This window comes from Mauremys mutica, chromosome 7 (assembly GCF_020497125.1).
Source record: "Mauremys mutica isolate MM-2020 ecotype Southern chromosome 7, ASM2049712v1, whole genome shotgun sequence".
Lineage (NCBI taxonomy): Eukaryota > Metazoa > Chordata > Testudines > Geoemydidae > Mauremys > Mauremys mutica.
The window spans coordinates 112018054-112045512 of NC_059078.1; the positions used below are offsets into that span (position 1 = coordinate 112018054).

The window sequence follows — 27459 nt, forward strand, 5'->3', positions numbered from 1 at the left end:
TCCAGTTTCTTCGCTGCAAAGACTGCCTTAATAGTTTAAATGAATGTACTGCCATCTGTTGGCTATGCAACCAGGGAGACTGATGTAATATCGCCAGAAGTATGAACTTCACCCATGAAAGGGTAGGATTTTCAAAAGTGCCAGTGTGATATTTTTCTGGTCGGGGTTTAAAATTCTGCATAATGTTTTAAATTATACATTTTTTTTTAATAGGCTGCACTTGTTTGGTCCTGGCAGCACTCTGAGGAGCAGACATGTTGAGAAACATTTGCCAATAAACTGTGAATGCCGTTTGAATTTAAATGCTGAATATTCCTGGGCCTCCTGCTGGCAGCCACCATCTTCTGTGGCATCAACAATATGACAAATTAGACACGAGTTTCATCCCACTTTAATGTTTAATACAGTAAATTATTCTGTCAAGTCAATATTAAACAATGTATTTTAAGAAAGATTTCCGATTTGGGAAGAATGCTACCATTCACTTTTCATTAGACAAAGCAGGTCATGAAGTAAGTTAAGTACTTGTTACAATAAATGAAATTTATCTTTAAACACAGAAAAATGTTTTAATACAAAAATAAAATTATTCCAGATTGGCTGCTAAATGAAAAACCAATCATTGAAACTTTTGCTGCTGCAATCTCATTCAAAGCAGTATTTTGTTAAAACATTAATAAAATGGTTCTTACTTGGATAATGAATTCAGCTGTTTTTGAAGCAGATTTTTAATATTGTCATTCTCTGGATAATCACTGCAAAGAAAACATTTGATTTAACAGGAATATATATTCTAAGAATTTTATATTTCCTCATAACTAAATTGGCAATATTATCTGAAGTGGCGGAAGAGTGATGGCTATGTACAACACAACGCATGGAGGAAGCAAACTTAATGTTCTCATGTCCTTAATAAAAAAAAGAGTTTAGACAGAAAATCTTGGACATCAATTACTATTTCCCAAGTACTAATCTTGGCTAATCTTCACTCCTGCTCACCCTCATTACTCTCACTTCTTTGTTATTGTCTCTCTTCTCTTCGCATTTCCTTCTTACCCACTCACCTTTAGGTCTCCCTCTTTTTCATGTTGCCTGCCCATTGCTAATCCTCAATTCCACTTGTCTCACAAGTTCTTTTCTTATCTCCACTTCTTTCTCTATTGCTTACTCCTGCTTATATTCAGCAACAATAAATCCAAGCTTGACCATCCTCTTATTCTTATCCTTTATGCCCAACTGTCACCATGGCTTTCCCACACTGGTCCCTCACTCATCAATCTCACCCCCATTTCAACTACAGTAGAACCTCAGAGTTACAAACACCAGAGAGACGAACTGACCAGTCAATCACACACCTCATTTGGAATCGGAAGTATGCAATCAGGCAGCAGACACGGGGGAGGGGGGGGGAAGCAAATGCCGTACAGTACAGTACAGTGTTAAATGTAAACTACAAAAATATAAAGGGAAAGTTAAAAAAAGATTTGACAAGGTAAGGAAACTGTTTCTGTCCTTGTTTAATTTAAATCAAGATGGATAAAAGCAGCATTTTTCTTCTGCATAGTAAAGTTTAAAAGCTGTATTAAGTCAATGTTCAGTTGTAAACTTCTGAAAGAACCACCAGGTTTTGTTCAGAGTTATGACCAGCCTCCATTCCAGAGGTGTTTAGAACTCTGAGATTCTACTGTATTCTAGAATCCCCGCTTTCATAAAAAAAATCCCCAATCTCTTCACCCCTCACTCCCCTTCCATCTCCTTGAACTCATAGAAACCCAGATTTCCCCTTACAACATTGTAGCCTTAATTTTCAGAAGTGGTTCATGATATTGGGTGCCCTACTTTTTAGGTGCCCAACTTGAGAAACCTGAAAGGGGTGGGTGCTAGTTTTCAGAGGGTGGGTACTCAGTACTTCTGAAAACCACTCCCGTTTAAGGAGTCTCCAGTTAGGTATCCAAAAATAGAGGCCCTCAAAATCACTACCCACTTTAGAAAATGCAGGCCAGCATGTTTGCAGCTGTTTTTTCTTATGGCAGTCTTTACTTCTCTCACATCCTCCCAACTGAGGGGTTGCCCACACAAACACTTAGTTGGCAGCAAGCTGGTGTGTGAATCTACCCCATACTGGCCTGCTGTACTGTAAGTGTCTGTGTTGACCCTGCTGCTGTGCACTAAAAATTCCCAAGTGAGCTTTAATGTACTCTGTTTCAAAGCACCATAGATCAAAGCCTACAAGGGAATTTTTAGAGCATGGCAGCACAGTCCACATGGACACTTAGAGCACGGCATGCTAGTGAAAGGTATAGCTAGTCACACTCCAGCTAGCCATGAACTAAGTGTCCATGTAGACAAGCCCTGAGATGGCTCCCAAAGGCTGCAGTGGAAGTGTCTATCTTCTCTTCTCTTTTGCTGTTTGCAGCCCCTTCCTCTTTCTCACTCCATTTCCAATCAATACCCCATTCAACTCCCTATTCCCTTCCTTTCAAAGCTGAAATCATCTGCTCCCCAATGGACTCACTGCTCTCCATCTCATCACAAACCATCATGCTTCTCTTTGGAGAGCTCAACTTTCATGATGGTGTCCTGCATAACCCCTTTAGCTTCCACCTCCTTACCATCTCATTTGACTTATGTACTTCATATTTCATTTGCATAAAGGCCATAATAATATATATCATGCAAATAATACTGCCTATATTGACCATATCATTTTGCACATTGATTATCGTCTTAGATTGTACACTCTTTAAGGCAAGGAGTGAATCTTCCTATGGTCTGTATGTTGCCCTGAACAATCCTCCTGGGGTCTAAGCTATTGACCTATAAATAATAAATGTTACATCCTGATGAGGTGCTCCATTCTGATAGGAATCTGCACCACTAAAGAGGAAACATGATCACTAGTGTAGGGGAAGGGACACTTGGAATTACTCTCTTGTGGCCACCTCTAACTTTGAAATCACCTGCTTTTAGAATGAAAACATTTTTGGTTTTTGATGCAATACGTTGCATGAGTTTCTAATTCTGACTACAGACAATTGCTATTGTCTTAAAAACTTAAGGTCTGTTTTCAAAGATGAAGGTAGGTTGATGCCACTTGAAATAAAACAAATCTTTGACCTCACATCCCTCTTGGTTGATTACAGAGAAGTACTGCCCTCCATTCCGACTGCTCCTTAAGTGCTGAAGTTCATCCATTTAACAACCTTCTCCCAAATAATACATAGGAGATCTGCATGCGATAATAGTTAAAAGTTTGAACAGAAAATGAGAACAAAGCCTTACATGTGTAAAATATCTAGAGTATATTTATCATTCCATGGCTGATGCAGCAAGAAGGCTTTTAAAGCTAATGAGGCCCTTGGAACAAGGAGATAAGGGCACCACACAGGCTCTGAAAAAGAAGAAAGGAAGTGAGGAGGGAAATGAGTCATAGTCAAGATCTATGAGTAGCTACCCTCTAATGACATAGCCTTTAACAACTATAAAATGTATTGGTAACTGCCTGTGCGAGAAGAAAAAATATTAGATGTTGGGACAGATTGTAATCCCAGATGTACAGCATGGATCATTGCACATGAAAGTCTGCTGCTACACCTGAGCAAAAACATTTTCTAGGACATACAGTTAGTCACTATACATTTACAATCAGAACCTGGTCTCCTCTTTCTTTGGCTTTTAGTTTGGTTAAAATCTGGTTGCAGATGAATTTGCAAAGTAAAAGTGAAATTTGAGTTAAGCAGAGATGTATGTGGCGGAATGCTTCTATAAAGCAGATTTGAAAAAAATTCACACAAGATATGCCAGAATGCCTCATCCTTACACATCACAATTACTATGTACTCCAGAGATACTGAGTCTTTATCACAGTATTCAGGAATATCTGCAGTGAAAACAGGAAGCATCAATATGGTTTTATAGGGAGGGAATTAAGCTAAACATATATCTATCCTGAATGCCTCAAAAGTCTGATCAGTAGGGATACGTGTGCCTAACTATTGCCATAATGAATCCAATTGGTGGTCCATCTAGTCTGGTATCTAGTCTCTGACACTAGTAAGATGCTCCAGAGGAAGGGGTTAGATTCCCTGTCCTAGAAAATTATTGAATTACTATTACTGAAATTATTGAATTATTGCTCCTATGGGAAGTTTCTTTCTAACCTCCACCTGTTAGTGGTTGGCTTAAACACAAAACTATGACAACTTTTATTTCTTATATTTTCTATCTTATCTCATGTAACCTGTGAGTGTTTTCATTATTGCTATAAATGTCTAATCCTTTTTTGAATCACACTAAATTCTTGGACTCAGTGATACCTTGTCCTTTAAGCACCACAGGTTAATGACATAAATATGCATTTACAGTTTAATTTTCAGGTCTCAAAAGATAATTTATGGTAACTAAACTTCAGTGATGCTGATCGCACTGTTACTTGTCTTTCGTCAAAACTATAGCCTTCATAATAGGAAAAAACAATCCATTTTTATTGTAGACAAAGTAAGCGAAGTACTGTATATTAAATCAGAATATGTATCAAACACAGCATCAAATGATGATACCCTTACTCTCACAAGTATCAGAGGGGTAGCCGTGTTAGTCTGGTTCTGTAAAAGCAGCAAAGAATCCTGTGGCACCTTATAGACTAATGCTGCAAAACGTCTGTTAGTCTATAAGGTGCCACAGGATTCTTTGCTGCTCTTACTCTCACAGGTAGTCCCAATGATTTTAATGGGATTGGTCCAGAATTTGAAAAATCTGGATCATCTTCAACTCACGATTTAATGTATTAATCATTTTAGCTGCACAGTTCACCCCAAAGATGAAATAATGTAAAAGCATTTTTATAAGAACTTATGCTAGCTAAAAACATTGTAAAAAGTCAGATAATAAGGCTTTCACAAACTGACGCACTTCTACAATTTCATGGAAACATCCACTTTGGCCATCCATTGAACCAGTCAATGACTAGGATTCAAATTCTGGAAATATACAGCAGTATAACAAAAGCAATTTTTCATGTATCACAAACATGACTAAAACTCATGCTGTGTTTGTGAATGACTGTTCTGATGCAATGAATTTATACATTCATTTGCTGCATATTTATGCAGATAAAACTAAAAAAGCAAAACATGAGTTATTTAGAAATATCAAAAGCTGTATAACCTATTATAAAATTGATTCACTTTCCCAAAGTTTCTGGTTTTCGGAGCTACTTCATCTTCTGGGTTAGACTGATGTCAATTTTAAACAGTAAAGACTACTTTGCACACCTTTCGAAATGAAATATACTATGGTCTGTAGCAAAAGGGAAACAATTCAAAGCACATGAGCATTAGGTGCTGTTGAGATCTCTCAGACCTGTTAATACTTGTTCATCCATTCTAAAACATGTTGACTTCATAGTTGTCTCTAGAACTCTGATGCATCCATCATCTGATGCCAGGATCACTTTGTCTGAGGTACAGCAATCCACATCCAGTATTCGGAAGTTGACATTTCTTCCACTTCTTAAACTGCTTACCATCTGCACCTTGAAATATTAAGACATTTTCACTTTTAGTAATGCTGTTAATTACACTGGTCAAGATTCTGTGTTGTGCCTCTCAGAGGCGTTTCACAGAACTCGCAAGACAGGTGGAGCTGGAAGGGCTAAGGTGGCATCTTTGTACTCTCCTGATTCTGGAATGCTCTGTGGGCTGGAAAGGCCTCAGTATAATTTAGAGAGCTGTAAGGGCCAGCCCAAGTTAGAGTAGGCTGCCCTATGGGCCACGGCGCTCTCTGCAGTGCTGCATTCTGAGGTCCTGCTCTGATACATGCACCCTGTCCCCACTCCCAACCTTGCCCCAAGGGCTTGGGAAAGGGACTTTAGAGAGCAGCTTAATTCTGCAGTGCCTGCACTAGATATAGTGCTTTTCAGACACCCTTTACACTGGTCCAGTATACTAGAGTGGCTTGCAGTGAAGCAGTAGCTCTGTGGCATGACACTGAAGACAATGAAGCTCCAATACAGACTTACAACGGAGTTGGAGCATCATAGATAAGGAAGAAGTTCTAGAGACAGATCTAAGGAGATGTGGCTCTCGCAAGTTGTTTTCCTGGGGACTTTGACAGATTTTCGATTGGAAGTCAATGAGCATTTTAAGGCTTCTACCTAAAAAACCTTCTTTCATGTACAAAAGGAGGGAGTGAACAGCTGCAGGGAGAAATAACCAGTAGCATCAACATTCCTCAGACATCATTCCTGGAGGAAAAGATTACAGAGTCATAGCCTTGCTCTGCCTGGGGAATCAATGGAGTTTGAATGTCTATGGACCTCTGGAGGGAGGAATGCAACTCCAACTACATAAGATGAATCCCAGAATTTTTAAGAGCAATTTCCCCTCATACAGATTTTTCTTGCAGGAGAGGAGAAGCAGGGCCAACGTTAATATCAAGTGTCTGGCCTTCTCATATCCTCTAATAAGTAAAACCAAGCTCTGAAGAGAAGATAACTTTACAATTCCATAAATGTAGATGTTCATTAAACGTTGATAAGGTTTTTGGAAGGGAGATTTTTCTCTTTCTAAGTCTGAGTTCAAAACAACATATGCAACCCAAACTCACTGGAAGAGTGGTAAAATTATATATTTCAATAGAGCATCAGCTTTCATAGTGAAAGGCACTTCTCAACTGAAAACAGATTGAAAAAACTAAAAACTAAAAGTCTTTTGTGAAAGGCTGGGTAACTATTACACAGATGTCAGCAACAGATTAAGTATTATTTTAATCAGATTGCCTGGGCACCTGACCTTCTCTAATTCAAAGCAGCATATTTTGCACACAAGTGAATACTGATAAGAAATGGATGTGTACCTCTTTTGTGTCCCAAACTTCAGCTCCATCATTGTACATTGTTATCACTTTTTGATTTCCTTTCCCAGGGGCAAAGCGTATTTTTCTCACCCAGCTTCGGTGTGTGGGGATCCCCCTGGGGACAAAAGGACAACAGGTTCAATTTCATTCTCAGGAACAGATATGCCATAAATTGTTAATATAAATTCTCCCTTAAGCATTTACACTTTGATCCTGTATAAATTTGTAGAACTAATCATCCAAGGCTATATAAATAGATTAGCAAAAAACCCACAAAATATCAAAAATTGACAGCGCTATTAAAAAAAAAGTGGTCGCGGGGAAAATGTCAGAACATTTAATACTATTAGTTGTCAAAATTTATTATGAAATAATCTTGCTTGGATTAAGCATAACAGGCAAGATCTCTGGTCGGTGTGAATGATCATCAGTTTCATTTAAGTCAGTGGAACTATACCAGTTTACACCAGTGAGAACATTCTATATCACAGAACCAGAAATTAATGGTGAGTTTGGTACAAGTGATCATGACTTGATCACACTCATCATGTCCAGAACAGTGATGTATATACTTGGTGCTTTAAAAGGGTCAATTTCACAAAGCTGAAACCAATTATGAGCCAGATCAGCCGGGAAGAAGAATTTAATCAGAAAAATGTGAATGATAATGGGGAATTGTCTAAGGAAACTTTACTAGATGCCCCAAAAGCCACATTCCCACACTGAGGAAGACAGTCATATTGGTTAAAAAAAATACCTGGTTTAGGGGGTAAGTGAAGGCAGCTATAAAAAAAATAATCATATAACAGATAGAAAAAAGGAGTGACTTGATTACAGTCTAGAAGTACCTACATGGAGAACAAATATTTGATAATAGGCTCTTCACTCTAGCAGAGAAAGGAACAACAAGATCCAATAGCTAGCTATTGAAGCAACACAAATACAGACTAGAAATAAGGTATAAATTTTAAAGAGTGAGGGTAAATAAACATAGGAGCAATTTATCAAGGGTCATGGTGAATTCTCCATCACTGGCCATTTTAAAATCAAGATTGAATGCTTTTCTAAAAGATGTGATCTAGAGCAGTGGTTCTCAAACTAAGGCCGCTGCTTGTGCAGGGAAAGCCCCTGGCGGGCCGGGCCGGTTTGTTTACCTGCCACATCCGCAGGTTTGGCTGACTATGACTCCCACTGGTCGCGTTTCGCCACTCCAGGCCAATGGGTGCTGCAGGAAGGGCAGCCAGCACATCCCTTAACCCACGCCACTTCCTGAGGCCCCCATTGGCCTGGAGTGGCAAACCGCAGCCATTGGGAGCTGCAATCAGCCGAACCTGTGGACGCGGCAGGTAAACAAACCGGCCTGGCCCACCAGGGGCTTTCCCTGAACAAGCGGCGGCCCTAGTTTGAGAACCACTGATCTAGGAATTATTTTAGGGGTAGTTTTATGGACCGTGTTATACAGGTCAGACTAGATGATCACAATGGTACCTTCTGGCACGGGAGTTATAAATTTATTAACATGGCCCAATATCTCTCTGGTTAATCACTCTCTGCTAGGACATGACTGAGAATTTTCTTTTTAAAAATACAATCTTGCATAGTTATCTCAGACAATACACAATATCTACTAAAGAGAAAAAAAAAGAATAAAAAATGATTTACCTTTCCTTCATTTTATCTGAATTAGTAAGATTTTATTCACACTCATACCTGGATACTCTTGCTTTCAAATCCCAGAAGTTTAAGTTTCCATCAACATCTCCGAGAACCAATGTATCTCCTTTCCATGCAATACAAGTAATGCTACCCATGCTTCCCTGCAAGTATTTAAGAAGAAAAATGAAACTGTGTAATTAATAATAGCATACATTGGAATAAACATATCAGTACTGATATTTCCTCTTTTTCCACAATAGGTAAATCTAATGGGCCAAATTCTTCTCTGGTACAACAAAGCAATTCAGCTGAATTTAATGGAGTTGTTCTGGGTCAGAGGACAGAATCTGCCACATTATATTTTTGAAGACTTTTTGTCCTGAATGAAGTGTTTTGTATTATCACCTTTGGGGTTTTAAAGCAATGAAAGATTTGGGGTTTTAAAGCAATGAAAAGCTTTTGTGTCTCTAGGTGTATGTAAACCCCAAGTGACAGGACTCAATTATCAAACACTCACAGGACCAACAAACAATACTAGGAAACAGAAATAAGAGGATTCCAAATTGATAGATACATTTATCTGAGCCTTCATGTTTGATGCAGGAAAGCGGCGGAACTTCAGAGAAGCAAAAAATTGTTAAAAGGTCACAAAATGAGAGCTCTGACCCATTACAAATCTGCAGACACCCAAGCCCTTTCTGTTCAATTCATGATTTGATGCCATTACAAAAGAAATTACAGCTGAACAAACGACTAACTTAAGAGAAACTCACACGAGGGTTAATTATTAGAATGCAACATTCAGTTTTTGAACACTGAAATACAACATGAAATTTTAATCTAAAATGACAAAAGCTATAATTAGTCTGCACCTAGATATTAATATTTCTTGTTCTACAAATTGGTATCAAGCTTTCTTTTTTTTTTTTCCAGGTCACAATATAAAAACGGTGATTGAAACAAAGTGTTATGTGTAGCTCAGATAATGCATTTTCCAGCCAATAATTCTGTTGTGCCTCAGAAGAAGGAAAAATGATGATCTAGTAGACAGGCCACCAGACTTGAACTCAGGAGACCTCAGTTCAATTCCTAGCTCAGTAAAGGCTGCCTGTGTGATCTTGGGCAAATCACTTACTCTGCCTATGTATCAGGTGGGAATCGCAGGGGTGATGTGAAGACAAAATTTATTAGTGACTGTGAGGTGCTCAGATTCTATGGTGACGAGGTCCATGTAAGTACCTAGATAAATAGTTATGTTTTCCACAAATTTACTGATATAAAAACAACCCATCATATCAACATGAAAAGTGACATCCTCCAAACTTATGACTAAAAAGTGTCTGCAAACATTTTTCTCCTTGTTTGACAGGTTATAATGTATTATTTACCTTTAAAACTGTCTCTGAAAAAAATCCATTGTCTGGCACAGACAGTGCCAATGCTTAAAGATTCCTGCCTCACTGTGGGTAGTAGCCATAAGCAAGAGACACACAGAGCTATGCGTAGTGTGTTACAGTCTCCAATGAGCTTTTTTCACTACAACCATAATAGAGTCAGGGAACCTATATTCTAATTTGATTGTTATAACCTCTGTAAAGTGAAAGTGAGAACTAACAGTCATTTAATCTTCTAAAATAGGGGTTGTCAAGCATTTTCATAATTTGGACTGCATCTTAAACTGTGTCAGAGGAAAGAATGTGGGCCCATAACAATTATATGGAAAAGTAATTTTAGAAAAATATTTAAAATAGTTATAGCTTCTTTTAATAAAATTTAGAAGCTGAAAACAAGGAGATTCAGCACCATACATCCAGTCAACTCTGCGTGCACCATCAGCAAGGGTTCCATTTACCACTGTCTGTCATGAACCATAGCTTAGGGTCATTATTCAAAAATGATGAAGAGCTGGCCAAAACCAAGACCATGCATCAGAACTTTGGACTGTCTGAAACCCAAATTTTGTGGCTTAAGCACACCTCTAGAAACAGGTAAGGTATTTGTGTGTATTTAAGTACCTTTATCCCAATATTTTGTATTTGCTTTACTCCTGAACATTTACTCTGTTGGGAAATATTAATTAAGAGAAAAATAATTCTCAAGAGACATCTGGCCTGGAATACTTTTATGTTACAGGATTATGCTGAACAAACTTTATAGATTTTTTAGTGAACTATTTTTCTCTTAAGCTAAAACTCAAAGTATATGAAGAACATCTACAAAATTGTTCTGTCCAACTTGTAATGCTCAGATATATTTTAAAATTTCTGTCTAAACTACCAGACATAAATATCATACAATATCTGTATGGTTAAATGGGTAACTTTTGTATTGTTAATGGTATATTCACACAGTATACATAAATTAAAAAAATATTTCAGTAGACCTCTGTCTTTAAAAAAAGCTTTGGTTATGTAACAGCAGGTAAACACTCACTACCTTTTTCCTAAATTCTGCAAATGTACTCTTGGAAATACATAATTTTTCACTAAATCCCGGGGGAGTGGGGGAAAAAAAATCACACAATAAAACAGCATTTTTTCCATTACATGTGTTTTTCTCTCCCCTGTGCCCAAGTCTGCTCTAAATTATTTACTGAAGCCATCAGAGACTGGATCCTTAATACCTGGTCTCTCTTTGTGAAAGCCACCATTATCTCTGAAAACAGACAACCTGTCACATGGAACAGAAGGAGTTTTGCAATATTTGACTGCTGGCCTAAACAAGGAGAATGGGATAATAAAATAAGCAACATTTAACAATGTTACTTAAATGTTTTTAAATGTATGGGGTAAGAGGAGTCAAATGGAGAAATATTCGGGTTTCTAATGTTGCAACATGTGTATTTTTAAGAAGCAGTCTGAAGACAAACAGCTTTTTTAAATAGATAGGGGTATAAGTACCTGCAGGGCAAGCTCCATTAACTGTTCAACAAGGAAGACTTCATCTTTCCTAGAGCAAACCGATTACTTTAGGAGTCACAGGAAGCGTGATCTTGGGTTTCAATCCGTTTCAGAGTATATATTACCAATTATGCCATAAAATGTTTTCTAGTAAGACTGACTACTAGCCACTGGGGGCTAACCTGAGAATGTCACATGTCACTTATAGTTATGAGGGGTTATAGGGATCATTGGTTTAGCCACTAAATCACTGCATAACGATTGTACATAAACTGTATTTTTTCTGTCCCATGAAGAAATAATAGGAGGGAGGGATAGCTCAGTGGTTTGAGCATTGGCCTGCTAGCCCCAGGGTTGTGAGTTCAAGCCTTGAGGGGGCCACCTAGGGATATGGGCCAAAAATCAGTACTTGGTCCTCCTAGTGAAGACAGGGGGCTGGAATTGATGACCTTTTGGGGTCCCTTCCAATTCTATGAGATAGGTATATCTCCATATATTATTTTCATTTAAGAAAAAAATTAAGACTTGGCTATTGAACTGTAGGATATTATTCTGTACTCCTTACTACAGCAAATTTGCATTCACTTCATTAATAAGCCCTTAAGTAAGTAGAACTGCACATGCTATTAGCAAACAGAGCAACTGAACAGAACATCTGCAGCTTAAAGTATCTTAAGAATGAAAATAAAAATAAATGGAAATCCACTCCGACTACAGATCTCTGATTCAAATACATAACTATGACCAGTAACAACATTCTGTACTTAGGCATGCCACTATAAGCTAAATTCAATCAAGTCTTCCTTCAAGGTACAAGTTAAAGCTCAAACATTTCCCCTATCTTAAATCCAATCACATGCATTTAACATGCAGCATTGCACAACTGTTTAGCAGCATGTGATAGTGTTTTGGGCAAAAGGTAGGCTTCACTTTCTTGTGAAGGAATAGTCACTGGCCACTACCAGAGGCACACTACCAGAACTGATCGACGAGTAACCTGATCTAGTGTTGCAAATCTTGTATTCCAGGGCTATGACTGATGTACTGGTCCCCGCTGAAAATGAGAAAACAGACTTAGACCCCAATCCCACAAACACTTACATAGGTGCTTACATTTTTACATATGTGAATAGTTCCGCTGAGCAAAACAGGGCTGTTAATACATGTAAAGTTATTCATATGTGTGTTTGCAGAAACAAGTCTAAATATGTTTATATTAAATGCAATTAACCATTTAGTGAAACGTTAAGGATGAATGGTTAAATCACAAGTCACACAATGCATAAACTAAGGCTCCGGCAGAAATATCAACCTGTTCATTTTGAACATCTTGTATATTTACTGGCATGCATCTTATGACATATATAATGTACACATTTAAACAGAAAAACAGGAATACTACATGTCTAAGTCAACTTTGCTGTTGGAATATTAGAATCATAGTCAGGAAGTGTAAATATTAATGATGCAGCCTTTAATGTTACATAAGTATTTTTTTTAACCTTTGTTTTCCTTGTGATTTTCAAAAGTAATAGAAAGATTTTTCATGCTTAAGAGTCAACATTTCAAAGTTGACACATCATCACCCTGGTCAGGTCTTATGGGAAAAGTGTGCAATTATATCACAAAATGGGCAGGGCTTCATTAGGCTCAATTTAAAAAAATCCAGATGACCAAAGATGCCCAACACCCCCTACATACATCCCACTCTATCCAAAAAACCACAAATATTCTCTGAAATACTTTTTATAAACACACACTATTTTAAAAGTGTCTCCACCCCCAAACGAAGCAAAGGCGCTAGTGCTCACTGAGGACCACGGTTACACCACATTTGAAATTTAATTTCAGCTGTTTTTGTTGTCTTGCCTGAAAGAATATACCCCCATTTCCCCACAAAACAGTGGGATAAAGTATCTGCAAAATCAAAATATGTTAATTGGGCAAACTATGGAAATAGTTTTCCTACGTACAGTAGTTGCTACCAGATGCCTACTATATGCTCAACTTGGTTAATGCCTGGTCTCAACATACATAGGTGAAACTACTGTTTTCTTAAACTGAGTATGATAGTGTATCTTAGACTTCTGTACAGGTATAAAGACAAAGACACAAAAAACATTCTACAGCTAGCATAAATGGAGTGTTTTCCTTTTTTCAAATGCTGTATTTACTATTTCCATAAGGATTAAGACACCTTCAACATCTGCATACAGCTTCCCTCATTTATGTATTATGCAAAATAGGGACACAATGAAAAAAAATCCTCCATTGTTCTTTCCAAGTAAATATAGTGATCACACATATAACAAACTAATGTGCTCTTGTAAATAAGAGCACTGTTTGAATATTTACATAAAATTATATATTCCTACACAATTTTAAGTGTCCTTTTTTTAAAAAACAGTAATTTTAGTTTATGTTTTACATCTTATATTTTTGGTTTCATGTTTCCAATTATTGATTTCTGGTAACTATTTGCCATTAAAATGCATATCTCTATGAATATTAATGGCATGCTGTTTTCTGCAGCAGTAGCTATGAAAACAAATTACAGCATTGATGATACAAAAATACTGAACTCACATCAGGCGGAATTCTTGCACTGTCTTTTACCGAATTTCCCTCCACTGTGAGATGATAAACCTGCCCATCGGTATCTGTAAACACAAAGTGCTCTCTGGCAGAAATGTTCTGACTCAGCTCAGATTTACTTTCGGCCTCCTGTAATAAGCTTTAAGAGAAAGATAATTAGACAACGGTGGCCTTTTTTTCCCCTTGAAATGGATATAAGAGGTCATCACCCCAAACAACAAATACATAAAAATAGACAGTAGATCGGAAGTGAGTGTTTCCCCTGAGAACGGTCTGAATAAGTCCTGAAATAACAAATTGGTTTACACACTTATGACAGTGCATAAGTGGCAAATTAAAATTTTACTTCAAGGAATAGGCCGCTAAAGTCTGTTGAGATAACTTTTCCTGCTCAGCAGTCAAATCAAGGGACCATGTTCAAGTGCTAGACTCTGGCCCATTCTTCGGCTCCTTTGTGCTGTTCAAATGGCACAAAGGAGCCTGCAAAGTTGCTTTAACAGGACAGCTGAGAGTACCTCCATCATGGGAGAGCATCTGCATGGCATGTACCAAACAGCACTATTAACGAGCAACAATCTCGAGTAAGAAAACTCATCTGAAGAATAACTGATGCATCACTATATCATATGAGACAGTGATGGGCAATACCTGATCACAGAAGATTCTACACTGCTAAGTTCTGTATCAGACACAACCGTCTGCCGGGCCATGGCTTCACGGGCTGCAAGCTGTTTCTTTCTCAAGCTCTTCAAATTATGAGTAGGTGACCATTCCTGTGAGAAATTTTAATTAGGAAAATGGAAAATACGTCCCTTTTACTTCCTAGTTTTATTGATTAATAATGATGATGTCCACTACAGATTTAGTTTTATGAAAAAAGCCCCAAACCCCTATGTTTTAACAGGCTATTTTGTGAGAGAAGAGTAGGGGAGACAAGTCAGACTGTGTTTGTAGACTAGAGAAATTTTAAAAAAATCAATTATTTCAAGATATACAAATTTAATAACCATTTACATTTCAAATGAGAATCAACAGATTGGATTCCTTACCAAAGCAGTCACGGTAGGGAAGTTTTTTGACATTTCTCTAAGAAGAGTACACGTCCTGACATCCCAGAGTTCCAGAGGCTTGTCTTTAAATACTACAGCTAAGTACTGCCTGAAATAAATGAGACCTTTACTACATCCCAGTTTGTGTGGTGGTATTTTTTGTTTCTTTGTTTTAAGTAGAGGGCAAAAAAGACACTGAACAAATTTAGTCTGGCCGTGATCTTGCAACAAGTTTTGTGGAACTGGACTGCTGCACCCATTCAGAATCCCCCTGACTTTCCTCACGGGAACAAACATCTACAGTTCATTGCAGAATTAGGAACTAAATGATCCAAAACTTCTGGTCACTATCATAATTTAGTTGAGCATGGTATGTGTGGAATTACTTTTGAAAACTGTTGCAAAAACTGATACGTAAACTCTTATTAGCATATTTCCTGATATACAAACATCCATAAGCCACAATTAATTAAAAAAACACCATTGTTATCATAAGGTTCCTGACAGATATGGAGACTAATGAGAAGAAGAAAATTTGAATTAAAATGTGAATTTGTTAAACTTGATGCTGTTGCAACAATCTCTTACCCAGCCAATTTAGGATCTATACTACACAGTAAATATCGGGTTTTTTAGATTTAAATGAAAGAACTTTTCATTTCTAAATCTGTCTGCTAAAGCAAAGAGCTGATAATATATACTGATTTGACAAAAACTCATTTACCGGAGATAAATGTTTAGCAGACTCTCATTGTACAAATATTAATACAAGAAAACATAGCTGGTTTTTTTTTGTTTTTTTTGTTTTTTACAGATTAGCTATTTCAATGGGCTTTTAAAAAATACTTATTCTGCTACTCTGATTTTGTTCTACCATAATAAAATGAGGATAATCTGATCTCAAGATTGCCTAGCTATAGAATTTATGCTCTCTACCTCTATTGAAGATAATATCCTGCTGAGAACAAGGCTAGATTGGTAAGCTCTCCTTATTCGAATGCTTATTATTATATAACAAAAGTTGCCTGCTATATTAAACAAAAAAATTACAATAAGATCTTTTATAGAATTATATTGAATCCAATATTGTTTAAATTATATTTACTAAGAACCAAAAAATTAGAAGACTTCACACGATAGTCCTGTAGTGAATGGATATGAAATCCTCTTACTACTAATTCATTTGCCACTTTTGCCTTCCAAAACGTTATTCTTAAGGAATTTCCTGCCTTCATCCTGTGGAGAATTACTACCCTGCAGTCTCTAGTCCAGGATCTCTGCCTTCCCATAAGGGCATGTGCAAATGCAGAGAACCCCTCCTAGAGTTGACTCCCTGTTTTCTATCACACCACAGTTTGCAATGGACTTTTGCAAAGTAACTTTTTATGACTTGGATACAAACTGTTTCCTTGTTTTTTCATACTGAATGTTTTAAAAGTAAAATTCACACTTTAATATTGTGTAAGCTATCAACTCTACCTTCTCCCTAAAATTGAAGGCAAAATAGCCTCTTTCCTAACCCATCTTAATCTCTAGCCAATCAAACTGTTCCTTTCTTGTTCTCACCTAATAATCGTCTATCTCTTCAGACTGAACCTACTGATTTGTAACTGTGGTGGCAATCAGGGCCTAACTGTGTTAAGTGCTGTGCAAAACACAGAGAGACACTGATGTGCAATCCTGACCTTCTGATTTTATTTAAAGTTTGGATTCTAAAAAAACCTTGAAACTCATGGAGAAACCCAAACTCTGCAAAAAATTTCATAACAACCATTCTCTAGTGGCCCTGGACATCAAAATACAACTATCAGACTAACATCCTCCTTAATTATTCTAGCCACCCAGTGGGATTTTGAAGTTTGTGAAAACGTCCATTACATAAACATTCACATTTTCATAAAAGCCTATAGTAACAAAGATATGTAAAAACAGATTATTTCTTTGATTAATTTGCATATTCTTTTCCACCTTCTCCTTGTGCAGAATCTTTCCTCAATACCAATTTACTTCTGTTTGTTACTGAAAATTCAATACTAGATAACACAAGCTTTACAAGCCTAATCTACTTACTTCAAATGAGACACCTTTATCATTTCAATGGCTGGTTCATCATTGCCTCGTTCCCCACGAAATGCAATGCTCCTGCCTAGAATACAGAAGTTATAAGGGGGGAAAAAAAAGAGGGAATATAAAATAGTAACCCCTCAGAAGTAAAACACCTGTAATTGACCTGTCATACCCCTGCTTCTCTATTCACAGTTATTCAACTTTTTACTTGCTTTCTAGACACTAAAACATAATATCGTCTCTACTGCCTGAGAAAATACCCCATAACAATCTCACTTCCAGATGTCAGTATTTGCGTAATGCCAATCATGCATTAATTCCAGTAGTGCTGATTGGCATTACGCAAATACTGACATCTAAGCGAGTTATTTGAGTTGTGGCTCACAGACAATATTTCATATCTACTTATTGACTGCTCCAGAAGGAAACCTTGAATGGATTTCAATTTTCATACCAGAAACATATTCTCCCTTCGTATTTTAACTCCTTTTGACTATAAGAAATGTATAAGTATTTCTCCAATGAAGTATTAACTCATTCTGCACTCACGGAATCACTGCATTACTGTACTTGTAAACTGTAACTTTCAAAACGGAACTGATCACTGCTGAATACCAATAATAAAACTTACTGTTCTTTCTCACTGAAGCTTTATATTACCTATACAACTGTTATTACTCAAAATTCCATATTAATATGCCTAGTAAAGAATCTGTCAAAAAACATTTCCTGAATCTTTTTTGTTGCTGACAGGTATTTTGAAATAAATGTCCAAAATAATTAACACAATATAATCATGCTGGTTTCATTTTGACAAATAAAATATGCAGAATTTTAAAATATTGTGCACAGAATTTTTAATTTTTTGGCACAGAATTCCCCCAAGAGTACTTTTCCTATGGCTGCAGACTTCCTGCTTAGTGGAAATAGCCCAGCATGGATGGGGTATATGAAGTCAGCAGTGAATCATAAGCACTAGAGCAAAAAGTCTGCCTGTGTGGAAAATTAAAGTTTGTTTTCTTCTTAACTGAGAAAATACCTTCAGGGTCTCTTAACATTCATTATTTATATACTAAAGGTATAATGGAAACTTTAGCAAAAGGCACAACTGGGCTAAATTTTTTCAATCCTACATGCAGACTCTTTTTCTAGCACTTACAGTACTACTGATAAAATAGTAAATTGGGAAGTCCATAACAGCTACTATAGGAAACCACTAAAGGGACGAAAGGGGAAGGTTAGTCATTGTCAACATCTGATAAAAATCACAGCTAATTCAGTTTACTTGAGAACATAGCTGAACATTTTCTGTTACTTTTTTTTTTTTTTTTTTAAAGTTGCTGTTACTATTAGGAATTTCTATAGAATAAAGTTTAGTGGAAACCAAATTTCTTTTAACTATAATGTCACAAATATGTTTTCCACTTCTTTTCTCCTTACTGCTCATTTGGTTTTATAAAAGATTTAAAAAAAAATGCAATAGGAAAGTTAGATTAACAGTTATTTTGTGCAATGCCTTAGAAGTGCTCATAAAATTAGAAAAGTTCTTTTATATCATTTTAAAAGTTGTTGCATGCCACATAAAGTAATTTAGAATTATTAGTGTGTTACTAGATTCAGGGTCTTCATTAAATGGTTCTGGGTTTATACATTTTAAAACAATTTAAAATTAGTGAAAGTGCTTCCCATTCCTAGGATCTCTCTAATCTTCCAAATTAAATTTCTCTGTAAGAGAAAGATCACAGATGAGCTTTTCACCCAGCTTAACCCCAGATGTTTGAGAGATTGACACCTAGGCCAAAGAGCTTTCCACAGACAATTTACTAACAAGTTGATTATAAAGAACTTGCAACGCATAGTTTGAAACTGTCTCAACTTTCCACAACTTATTGTTAAAATATCTATTACATATATGCAGCAAGTTTATTTTCAAAAACTATTTTAAAATAATTTTATATTAAAACCAAGAATGAACATTGATTTCAGTAGAATATCAGCTTATAATGTAGCATCATACATGTGTCACAAACTAGATTCTAACTTTAAAGTATAGCTATACCATAAAACATGACATTTTGGGGTATCATTTGTTTTCCCAGTAACTTTTATATCAAGCATGCTTAGTTTGTAAGTAGGAAGTTAATGGGGGAGGGATCTTCAATGGACTGCAGCGGATGTTCACAGTGCTGAGGGGAGGGGTGGATACAAGAGCCCCTGCATGGCTGCAGCGGCTTCCCTCTCTATTCCCAGCTCCACTGTCTTGCCACTGACTGACAAACCAACTAGCCAATTGGCTCTTTTGGGCCACCACTTGCCTATTTAAAGCCTCTTGTGCCTGCCGGTGACCATGATCATTGCTGGCCTGAATGGATAAGGTAAAAGGGACCAACTCTCAGAGTTAAAGGAGATCCAGGACGTTTCTGGTTGTCATTTTGCCTATGGGAAAAAGGAGAGACCTGAAGTCATAGAATCATAGAAGTCTTTGCAGACTGAGGCCCTCTCTTGGTAACCTCTACCACCCCACATGTGGCAGGAGGTAGAAGGGATTCAGAAGTGAGCTGAGTCCTAAGGGTGAGCCTAAGTGGGTCTACTCTGAGTTACTGGTTATATGTAGGGCTGTTGATTAATCGCAGTTAACTCGCGCGATTAACGCGAAAAAATTAACTGTGATTAAAAAAATTAATCATGATTAATTGCACTGTTAACAATACCAATTGAAATTTATTAAATATTTTGGATGCTTTTCTACATTTTCAAATATTTTGATTTCTATAACAACACAGAATACAAAGTGTACACTGGTCACTTTATATATATATTTTTATTACAAATATTTGTAATTATAAACAAAAGAAATAGTATTTTTCAATTCACCTCATACAAGTACTGTAATCTCTTTATCATGAAAGTATAACTTACAAATGTAGATTTTTTTTTGTTACATAACTGCACTCGAAAACAAAGCAATGTAAAACTTTAGAGCCTACAAGTCCACTCAGTCCTACTTCTTGTTCAGCCAATTGCTAAGACAAACAAGTTTGTTTACATTTACAGGAGATAATGCTGACTGCTTCTTATTTACAATGTCACCCAAAAGTCAGAACAGGCCTTCACATGGCACTTTTGTAGATGGTGTTTCAAGGTATTTATGTTCCAGATATGCTAAACATTCATATGTCCCTTTATGCTTCGGCCACCAATTCAGAGGACATGCTTCCATGCTAATGATGCTTGTTAAAAAAATAGTGTTAATTAAATTTCAGACTGAACTCCTTGGGGGAGAATTGTATGTCTCCTGCTCTGTTTTACACACATTCTGCCATATATTTCATGTTATAGCAGTCTCGGATGATGACCCAACACATGTTCGTTTTAAGAACACTTTCATGACAGATTTGACAAAACGCAAAGAAGGTACCAGTGTGAGATTTCTAAGGATAGCTACAGAACTTGTTTAAGATCCAATGTTTAAGAATCTGAAGTGCCTTCCAAAATCTGAGTGGGATGAGGCGTGGAGAATGTTTTCAGATGTCTTAGAAGAGCAACACTCCGATGCAGAAACTACAGAACCTGAACCACCAAAAAAGAAAAACAACCTTCTGCTGGTGGCATCTGACTCAGATGATGAAAATGAACATGCGTCAGTCCGCACTGCTTTGGATCGTTATCGAACAGAACCCATCACCAGCATGGACGCATGTCTTCTAGAATGGTGGTTAAAGCATGAAGGGACATATGAATCTTTAGTGCATATCTTGCGATGCCAGCTACAACAGTGCCATGAGAACACCTGTTCTCACTTTCAGGTGACATTGTAAACAAGACGTGGGCAGCATTATCTCCTGCAAATTGTAACCAAACTTGTTTGTCTGAGCGATTGGCTGAAGTAGAACTGAGTGGACTTATAGGTTCTAAAGTTTTACATTGTTTTATTTTTGAATGCAGTTATTTTTTATATAATTCTATATCTGTAAGTTCAGCTTTCATTATAAAGACATTGCACTACTAGGTGAATTGAAATATACTATTTCTTTCATTTTTTACAATGCAAATATTTATAATAAAAATAAATATAAAGTGAGCACTGTACACTTTGTATGCTGTGTTGTAATTGAAATAAATATATTTTAAAATATAGAAAACATACAAAAATATTTAAATAAATGGTATTCTATTATTGTTTAACAATGCAACTAATCACAATTTTTTTAATTGCTTGCCATCCCTAGTTATATGGTATGGGAACCATTAAGAAAGGGATAGATAATAAGACAGAAAATATCATACTGCCTCTATATAAATCCATGGTACACCCACATCTTGAATACTGCGTGCAGATGTGGTTGCCCCGTCTCAGAAAAGATATATTGAATTGGAAAAAGTTCAGAAAAGGGCAACAAAAATTATTAGGGGTATGGAATGGCTGCCATATGAAGAGAGATTAATACAACTGGGACTTTTCAGTTTGGAAAAGAGATGACTAAGGGAGGATATGACAGAGGTCCATAAAATCATGACTGGTGTGGAGAAAGTAAATAAGGAAGTGTTATTTACTCCTCCTCATAACACAAGAACTAGGGGCCACCAAATGAAATTAATAGGCAGCAGGTTTTTAACAAACAAAAGGAAGTATTTTTTTCACACAGCACAGAGTCAACCAGTGGAACTCCTTGCCAGAGGATGTTGGGAAGGCCAAGACTATATAACAGGGTTCAAAAAAGATCCTTCATGAATTTATCTAGATAAGTCCACAAATGGCTATTAGGCAGGATGGGCAGAGATGGGGTCCCTAGTCTCCATTTGCCAGAAGCTGGGAATGGGCAACAGGGAGCAGATCACTTGATGATTACCTGTTCTGTTCATTCCCTCTGGGGCACCTGGCATTGGCCATTGTCGGAAGACAGGATACTGGGCTGGATGGACCTTTGGTCTGACCCAGTATAGCCATTCTTATGTATGGTAGGAGCCCTGTAAGCCTCCACTAGACTCAGTTAAATGTCTAATATGTGACAGCAGGGGTTGGGATACATAAGGCCTCCCTCCACTGTTAAAATAATAAAGTTGTGGTCTTTTGTTTAAAATCTATTCTCTGTGTCTGTTGTTTATGTGCCTGTGTTTCCTGATCAAATAACTTTTTTGTTTATAAACCAATAGCTCTATATACTCAGATTGGGATCTGAAAGTTGAGTTCTGCTCTTTCAAATAAGGTCACAGGCTCTTTAGGCCAAATTCTGCTCTCAGTGGCCAGGTGTGTAGTACAATAATTATGCATTTGCTGATGTGTATCATTAAAGGGTTCAGCACCATTTCAGCTGCACATAGCATAAATGCAAATTTAGATCAAGACAAACCACTTTCAGCACCATTTCAGAAATCTGTGGATAAAATACATCTGGAGACAGTCATACATAAGAACTGGTGCTGAACATGTTTTGTCTTGGCCTTCATGTGGAGTTAATTAAGCAGGAAGTTGCTGAAACGGTGCTGACTCTGTTGCTGATAAGTGGTAATTCTTCTAAGTTGGACCAAACCAGAGATATTTGTGCAAACCTCTTACCTTCAGTAAGTTTGCACAGATCTAACAGGCACTTATTCCTATGGTTGGACAAGGAAGAACAGAATCAGCTCAATTCCTTTTAGTTATGTTATTTCCGCCATGACAACAGGATAAAGCATAATTTATTTTGGCACTGAAGTCAGATACGAATCTGGGTATGCCCCAACAAGCAGTTCTGTCACAGCCCCTTTCCCAAGCGTAATCTATACAGATGTCACAAGAGACACTAACCTGTTGGAAGATCAACCAGCTGCAGTTCATTCCTTACCAATCCCAAATTGTTGGGCGTTGATGTGGCAAAGGAAAGAAAACCAGTCAAGCTTGTCCACTCAATGCCCCTGTCATCAGAATAGAATACATGGAGCATATTAGCAGAAATTTTTCAGAGCCTAGAAAATGTTCTAGACTAGTGCAGAATTACTCTATAGCTTCTTCTACACTTTGAAACAAATACATAGCGCTTTTTTAATATATTTTATAGAAACATTTTCTTTATTTAAACAAAAATGTGAAAAGCCGGATACATGTATGATAAAAATAAAGATGTAGTTATCAAGTGATATTAATGCAAGATCTTTATTTTCAAACTGCATTAGACATGATTTGGGTCAAGAAGAAGTTTTGATTGAGGAACAGTAGGAAAGTTTTGCCCAAAATCTCAGGCACAGACATAGCTTACAGGGAGCAGAATATGTTCACCACAGTGTAAAAGTGGGCCATAAATGTAGGCCATATGAAACCCAGAGGTTTGATATTAGAGCACCCTGTTCGATCTGGCACACAAAGTTGTGAGGTAAACAAATCAGTCCAGAGTAGCCAGGATGCATTTGCATGCTTCTAAGCAGCCAGGAATTAGTAGAGGTGGTAATAAGAAGACACATTCCCTTCCTATCAACATCAAGGACAAAGGAAGAGGGAGGAGAGCGTGAATAACCAAACAGATTTGAAAAATGCCCCACACAACGGGTGCCTGATGACCTGACATTATACGACAATGAAACTCCAGTCTCACGTAAACATGCAACATTTTATGTTTGTATATCAGCAGTTAGTATATTATAGGGAATATCCTGAAATGTCTGGGAGATGGATTAGGAAGCCCAACAAATCTTTGTCGTTGCCAGATTCTATTCTATGATTTAATTTAATTGTATTATTTCTGCAAAGTTGTTGTACATTATAGAAACACCACAGATCAATTATAATTCATTATTATTCCCAGTAGCCATTTCCAGTCCTCTTTAAAAGAACAGAAGCATGTTCTAGATTTTTAGTCATCAACTCAGACTATCAAATAAGGATTAGTAATACTGCTGTTCCCTTTGATGCCATTTGGCCATCTGTCCATGTTAATAATGATCTATTGCATCCCAGGACACCCAGATTAACTAAGAATTTCTCTCCCATTGTAAATGCTTGCACTGCTGAAGCAATATAATTATTTGTTACTGTCATATGCATATATTAACCAATCTGGAAGAAACTAATAATTCATTGCACTAATTAAGACAACTGTTCTAGTTTTAATATAGCAAATGAGTAATGACTTCTCTTTTGCTGGAATATTTCCTTTCTACAAAACTTTGTCATAAAACTACTATCAATTTATCTGATGTAATTAAGAGTTACACTAAGCTGGTTTTGTAGCCTACATCTATTTGTTAAAATGTAAGGTTCATGGATTCACAGCACTTTTTAGAAGCTATTTTACCATTAAAGTCCATAGCTCTGATCAATGTGCACTTTTCAGGGAAATGAAGATTTTGATTAAGAACTTTTAACTCCATTACAGTTTTTAAATCCTCAGGTGGATAACAAGCTGAATCTAGCCAGGGAAGGAATCTTGTCACTTTACAATAGACTTATGGAAGAAAGCACAGAAAATTAACTATGACAAAGAGGAAAAAAAGCCAAAATTAATGTGATTTTCAACCCCAAATTTGTATTCTTTCCACACACTTTGATTTTAATTCAGAAGTACTTTATTGTATTTAAAGAAAAATCAGTTTGCACATTTAAGGTGCCAAAATGTAAGAATCTAAGTACTGGTAACAAAATATTTTGAGGAAGGTTAATAAAGAGAAGCTAAAATGGCACTGAATTTGGTATGTCCCAGACACTTTCAGCAGAAATGTGTCCAGTACCTTGTATATAGACAAGGCATCTTCCTGCCTTTTTTCACAGGTATTTGACCATTATGAGAGAGAATGGACACAATGTGTTTTTTTTTAAATGGGTATCTAAAATTAAGTTATCAATTTTGCATCAGAACATAATTAAAGTATTTCATCAATTTTATCTTTATATCGTTTAAAAATAAATTCTTCACTAAAATTCAACATTTGAGTTCAGAATTAGTATTGTTACCCAGGAGTAATAAAATGCTAATGCATTAACTCAAAATTTATTATAGTATATCATGTATTACATATAAGTGAGTCATTGGAAAGAATGGCTCTTGCTTTTCTAAATTCAAATATGGCAAAGTGAAAGCTCCACATTGGTAATTGAAACCAATACATAATATGCCAATTCTGGTTATTCGGAGCATAACTGTCCAACATGAAACTAGCAGTTTGACATTGTCCAACAGCACCTCAGCAAAATATTTCTAGAAATCCATGGACAAGCTGTTGGAAATTAAGATGTCCAAGTAGAAATATATAATTTTCGTAATTGTGACAGAATTCTCCCTTCTGAAAGGTGTCAAACACCTGAATAGAATACTAGTTAGGCTTCAATGCCAGGAACCAGGGAAGAACACAGTATGTTTCTATGCACCACTGCTTGCCAATTTTCATGCAATGTAAGCTAGGTATAGAGAGAGGAGTAAAATACCATCCTCAAAGACCCACTGTTTCTCCAATGACAAGCAGACGATCACTATACAAGTTGTTTGCCCACACCAATATAAGTTGCCCTCCAGTTTATTCTCTAATCCAACATTAAAAACCCAGTATACAATAGTGTCATGTTTGAGGAAGCAGTATCACCTTTTTGCTTCATCTGACTGGGGAAGGTTTTCACAGGCTGCAAGTCTCCACATCTCTTTCCTATGGCATGCTCACATAAAAAAACCCTCAGAAAATAGTTTCCCACATAGCTTATTGTCATTGCTGGTATGATTTTTTCCCCTTTATTCCTTGCCACATGGCAGGGAGCACAGTATTATGTGCAAATTCCTGGTAGATAGATAGATTTGAATTTAAACTCACAGGTCCTTAAAGTACATCAGAATGAGTCATGAAACAGAGCTCATTTTGAAAAACTGGAGATGATTTCAGGACAGCTTTAAAAACACTCTCCAGCAAGAGCCAAGGGTCACTCAGGCCACGAAAACTTTTTTGCATTATTTAGGTCCTCAGGATTTCCTCGTACAGTTTGCTGAGTCGCTGCAGACATAAATATACTAATGTTTTGGGCACATTTATGTAAAACTTTCTGAAGCAGTTGTAAGAAAACGCAGTTGCAACAGCACTGCAAGATTCAATCTCAAGGCCCATCATGATTTCATGTATCTGTTAACCATGCATTTTGTCTACAAAAGTAAAAGAACCACTTTTGCCAGATCCCATGTATAAGACATTTCAGTTATTGCATCAATAATGTTCTCAAAACCATCATAATAGAGCTCTAGTAGATACATTTGTCTCAGTGTAAGGAAATTTTCTGGCAGTTGGAGCACATTTGTGAAACAGCTCCCTAAAGGAGCAATCAGCCTATGTTAGACTCACTCTTAAACCGAGGCTCTAGTGAATTCATATTCTCTCTATCAATCTTTTCACTTGAGAGAGAACTAAGAGTAAGAGGAATCTGGAATGAACCAGTTTCATTAAACAATGGGACCGAAATGGCAGTCAAAACCTCAATGCATTAGTAGTATGAATAATAAATAATTGTTCAATACAGATTAGTTTAATTACATGCCTTGAATAAAATACACTCAGAGATTTTAGCTAGCAGTCTTTCCACAAAAAACATATATATTTGCAAAATTAAAACCCAAAGGGTATTTACATGCATATGTTCTATAAGAACACTTCCGTCCTCAGAGAATTTAATCATTATTATTTGTATTGCAGTATCACCTAGAGACCAGAGTTGGCATCAGGCCCCCATCGTGTTAGCACAGTACAGATGTAAAAGAAAGACAGTTCCTACCCCAAAATGCTCCCACTTTAATTCAGCTACTGTTCTAGAGGGCACTGTGAGCTTAGTTGTCACTTAGCTGCATGCTAAGTTTATTTTAACTGTATATTTTCAGTTAAAATAAAAAAATCAGAAACCTTTACCTATATTTTAGAGATGAAGTAAGAGTTCATACTAAAGGAAAATTTGCTGTATTCCAGGCATTTTAATTAATTGCAAAGATTAATGTGCAATATCCTACATTGCTTAATCATTCCCTTGAAGTTGTTAGAATTGGATAGGAAACATCTCCTAGATTATTAAGAATTAAATCAGGAGATTGAAGCTAGTCTCTTAGAGATCTGCCTACACAATAAATGATGCCTATCACCATTAAGTAACATTTATGATAGTTTTAGTTCAATTCAAAAACATACTGAGCAAAAAGAAGTCAACAGAAAAATGTTACTTATCAAACTTCTAACAAGAAGTTTGCAGTGCTAAAAGCCCTTGCCAGTGATCATTTAAGTCTCCATAAAATTAAAACAATTTAAATAAAAATAAAAAATACACATTGATGTAATATATAAAAAAGAATTCTAAAAAAAAAAAAAGTGTAATTCCTCTGCCATCCATCTCCATATCTTCGGTA

At 36.6% G+C, this 27459-nt stretch overlaps 1 protein-coding gene across 2 annotated transcripts in view; it reads right to left on the reverse strand.

The window, feature by feature from the left end:
- WDR11 (WD repeat domain 11) overlaps positions 1-27459 on the reverse strand; it is an 82674-nt gene that overhangs the window by 15303 nt on the left and 39912 nt on the right. For both annotated transcript variants that reach the window (XM_045024826.1, XM_045024825.1), the window contains exons 12-21: positions 22911-23017; positions 17126-17201; positions 15056-15164; positions 14655-14779; positions 13998-14145; positions 8566-8672; positions 6856-6970; positions 5362-5533; positions 3283-3391; positions 693-755 (exon numbers count right to left, since the gene is read on the reverse strand). In XM_045024826.1, the coding sequence (XP_044880761.1) occupies positions 693-755; positions 3283-3391; positions 5362-5533; positions 6856-6970; positions 8566-8672; positions 13998-14145; positions 14655-14779; positions 15056-15164; positions 17126-17201; positions 22911-23017 (1131 nt within the window). The remainder of the gene's footprint in view (positions 1-692; positions 756-3282; positions 3392-5361; positions 5534-6855; positions 6971-8565; positions 8673-13997; positions 14146-14654; positions 14780-15055; positions 15165-17125; positions 17202-22910; positions 23018-27459) is intronic.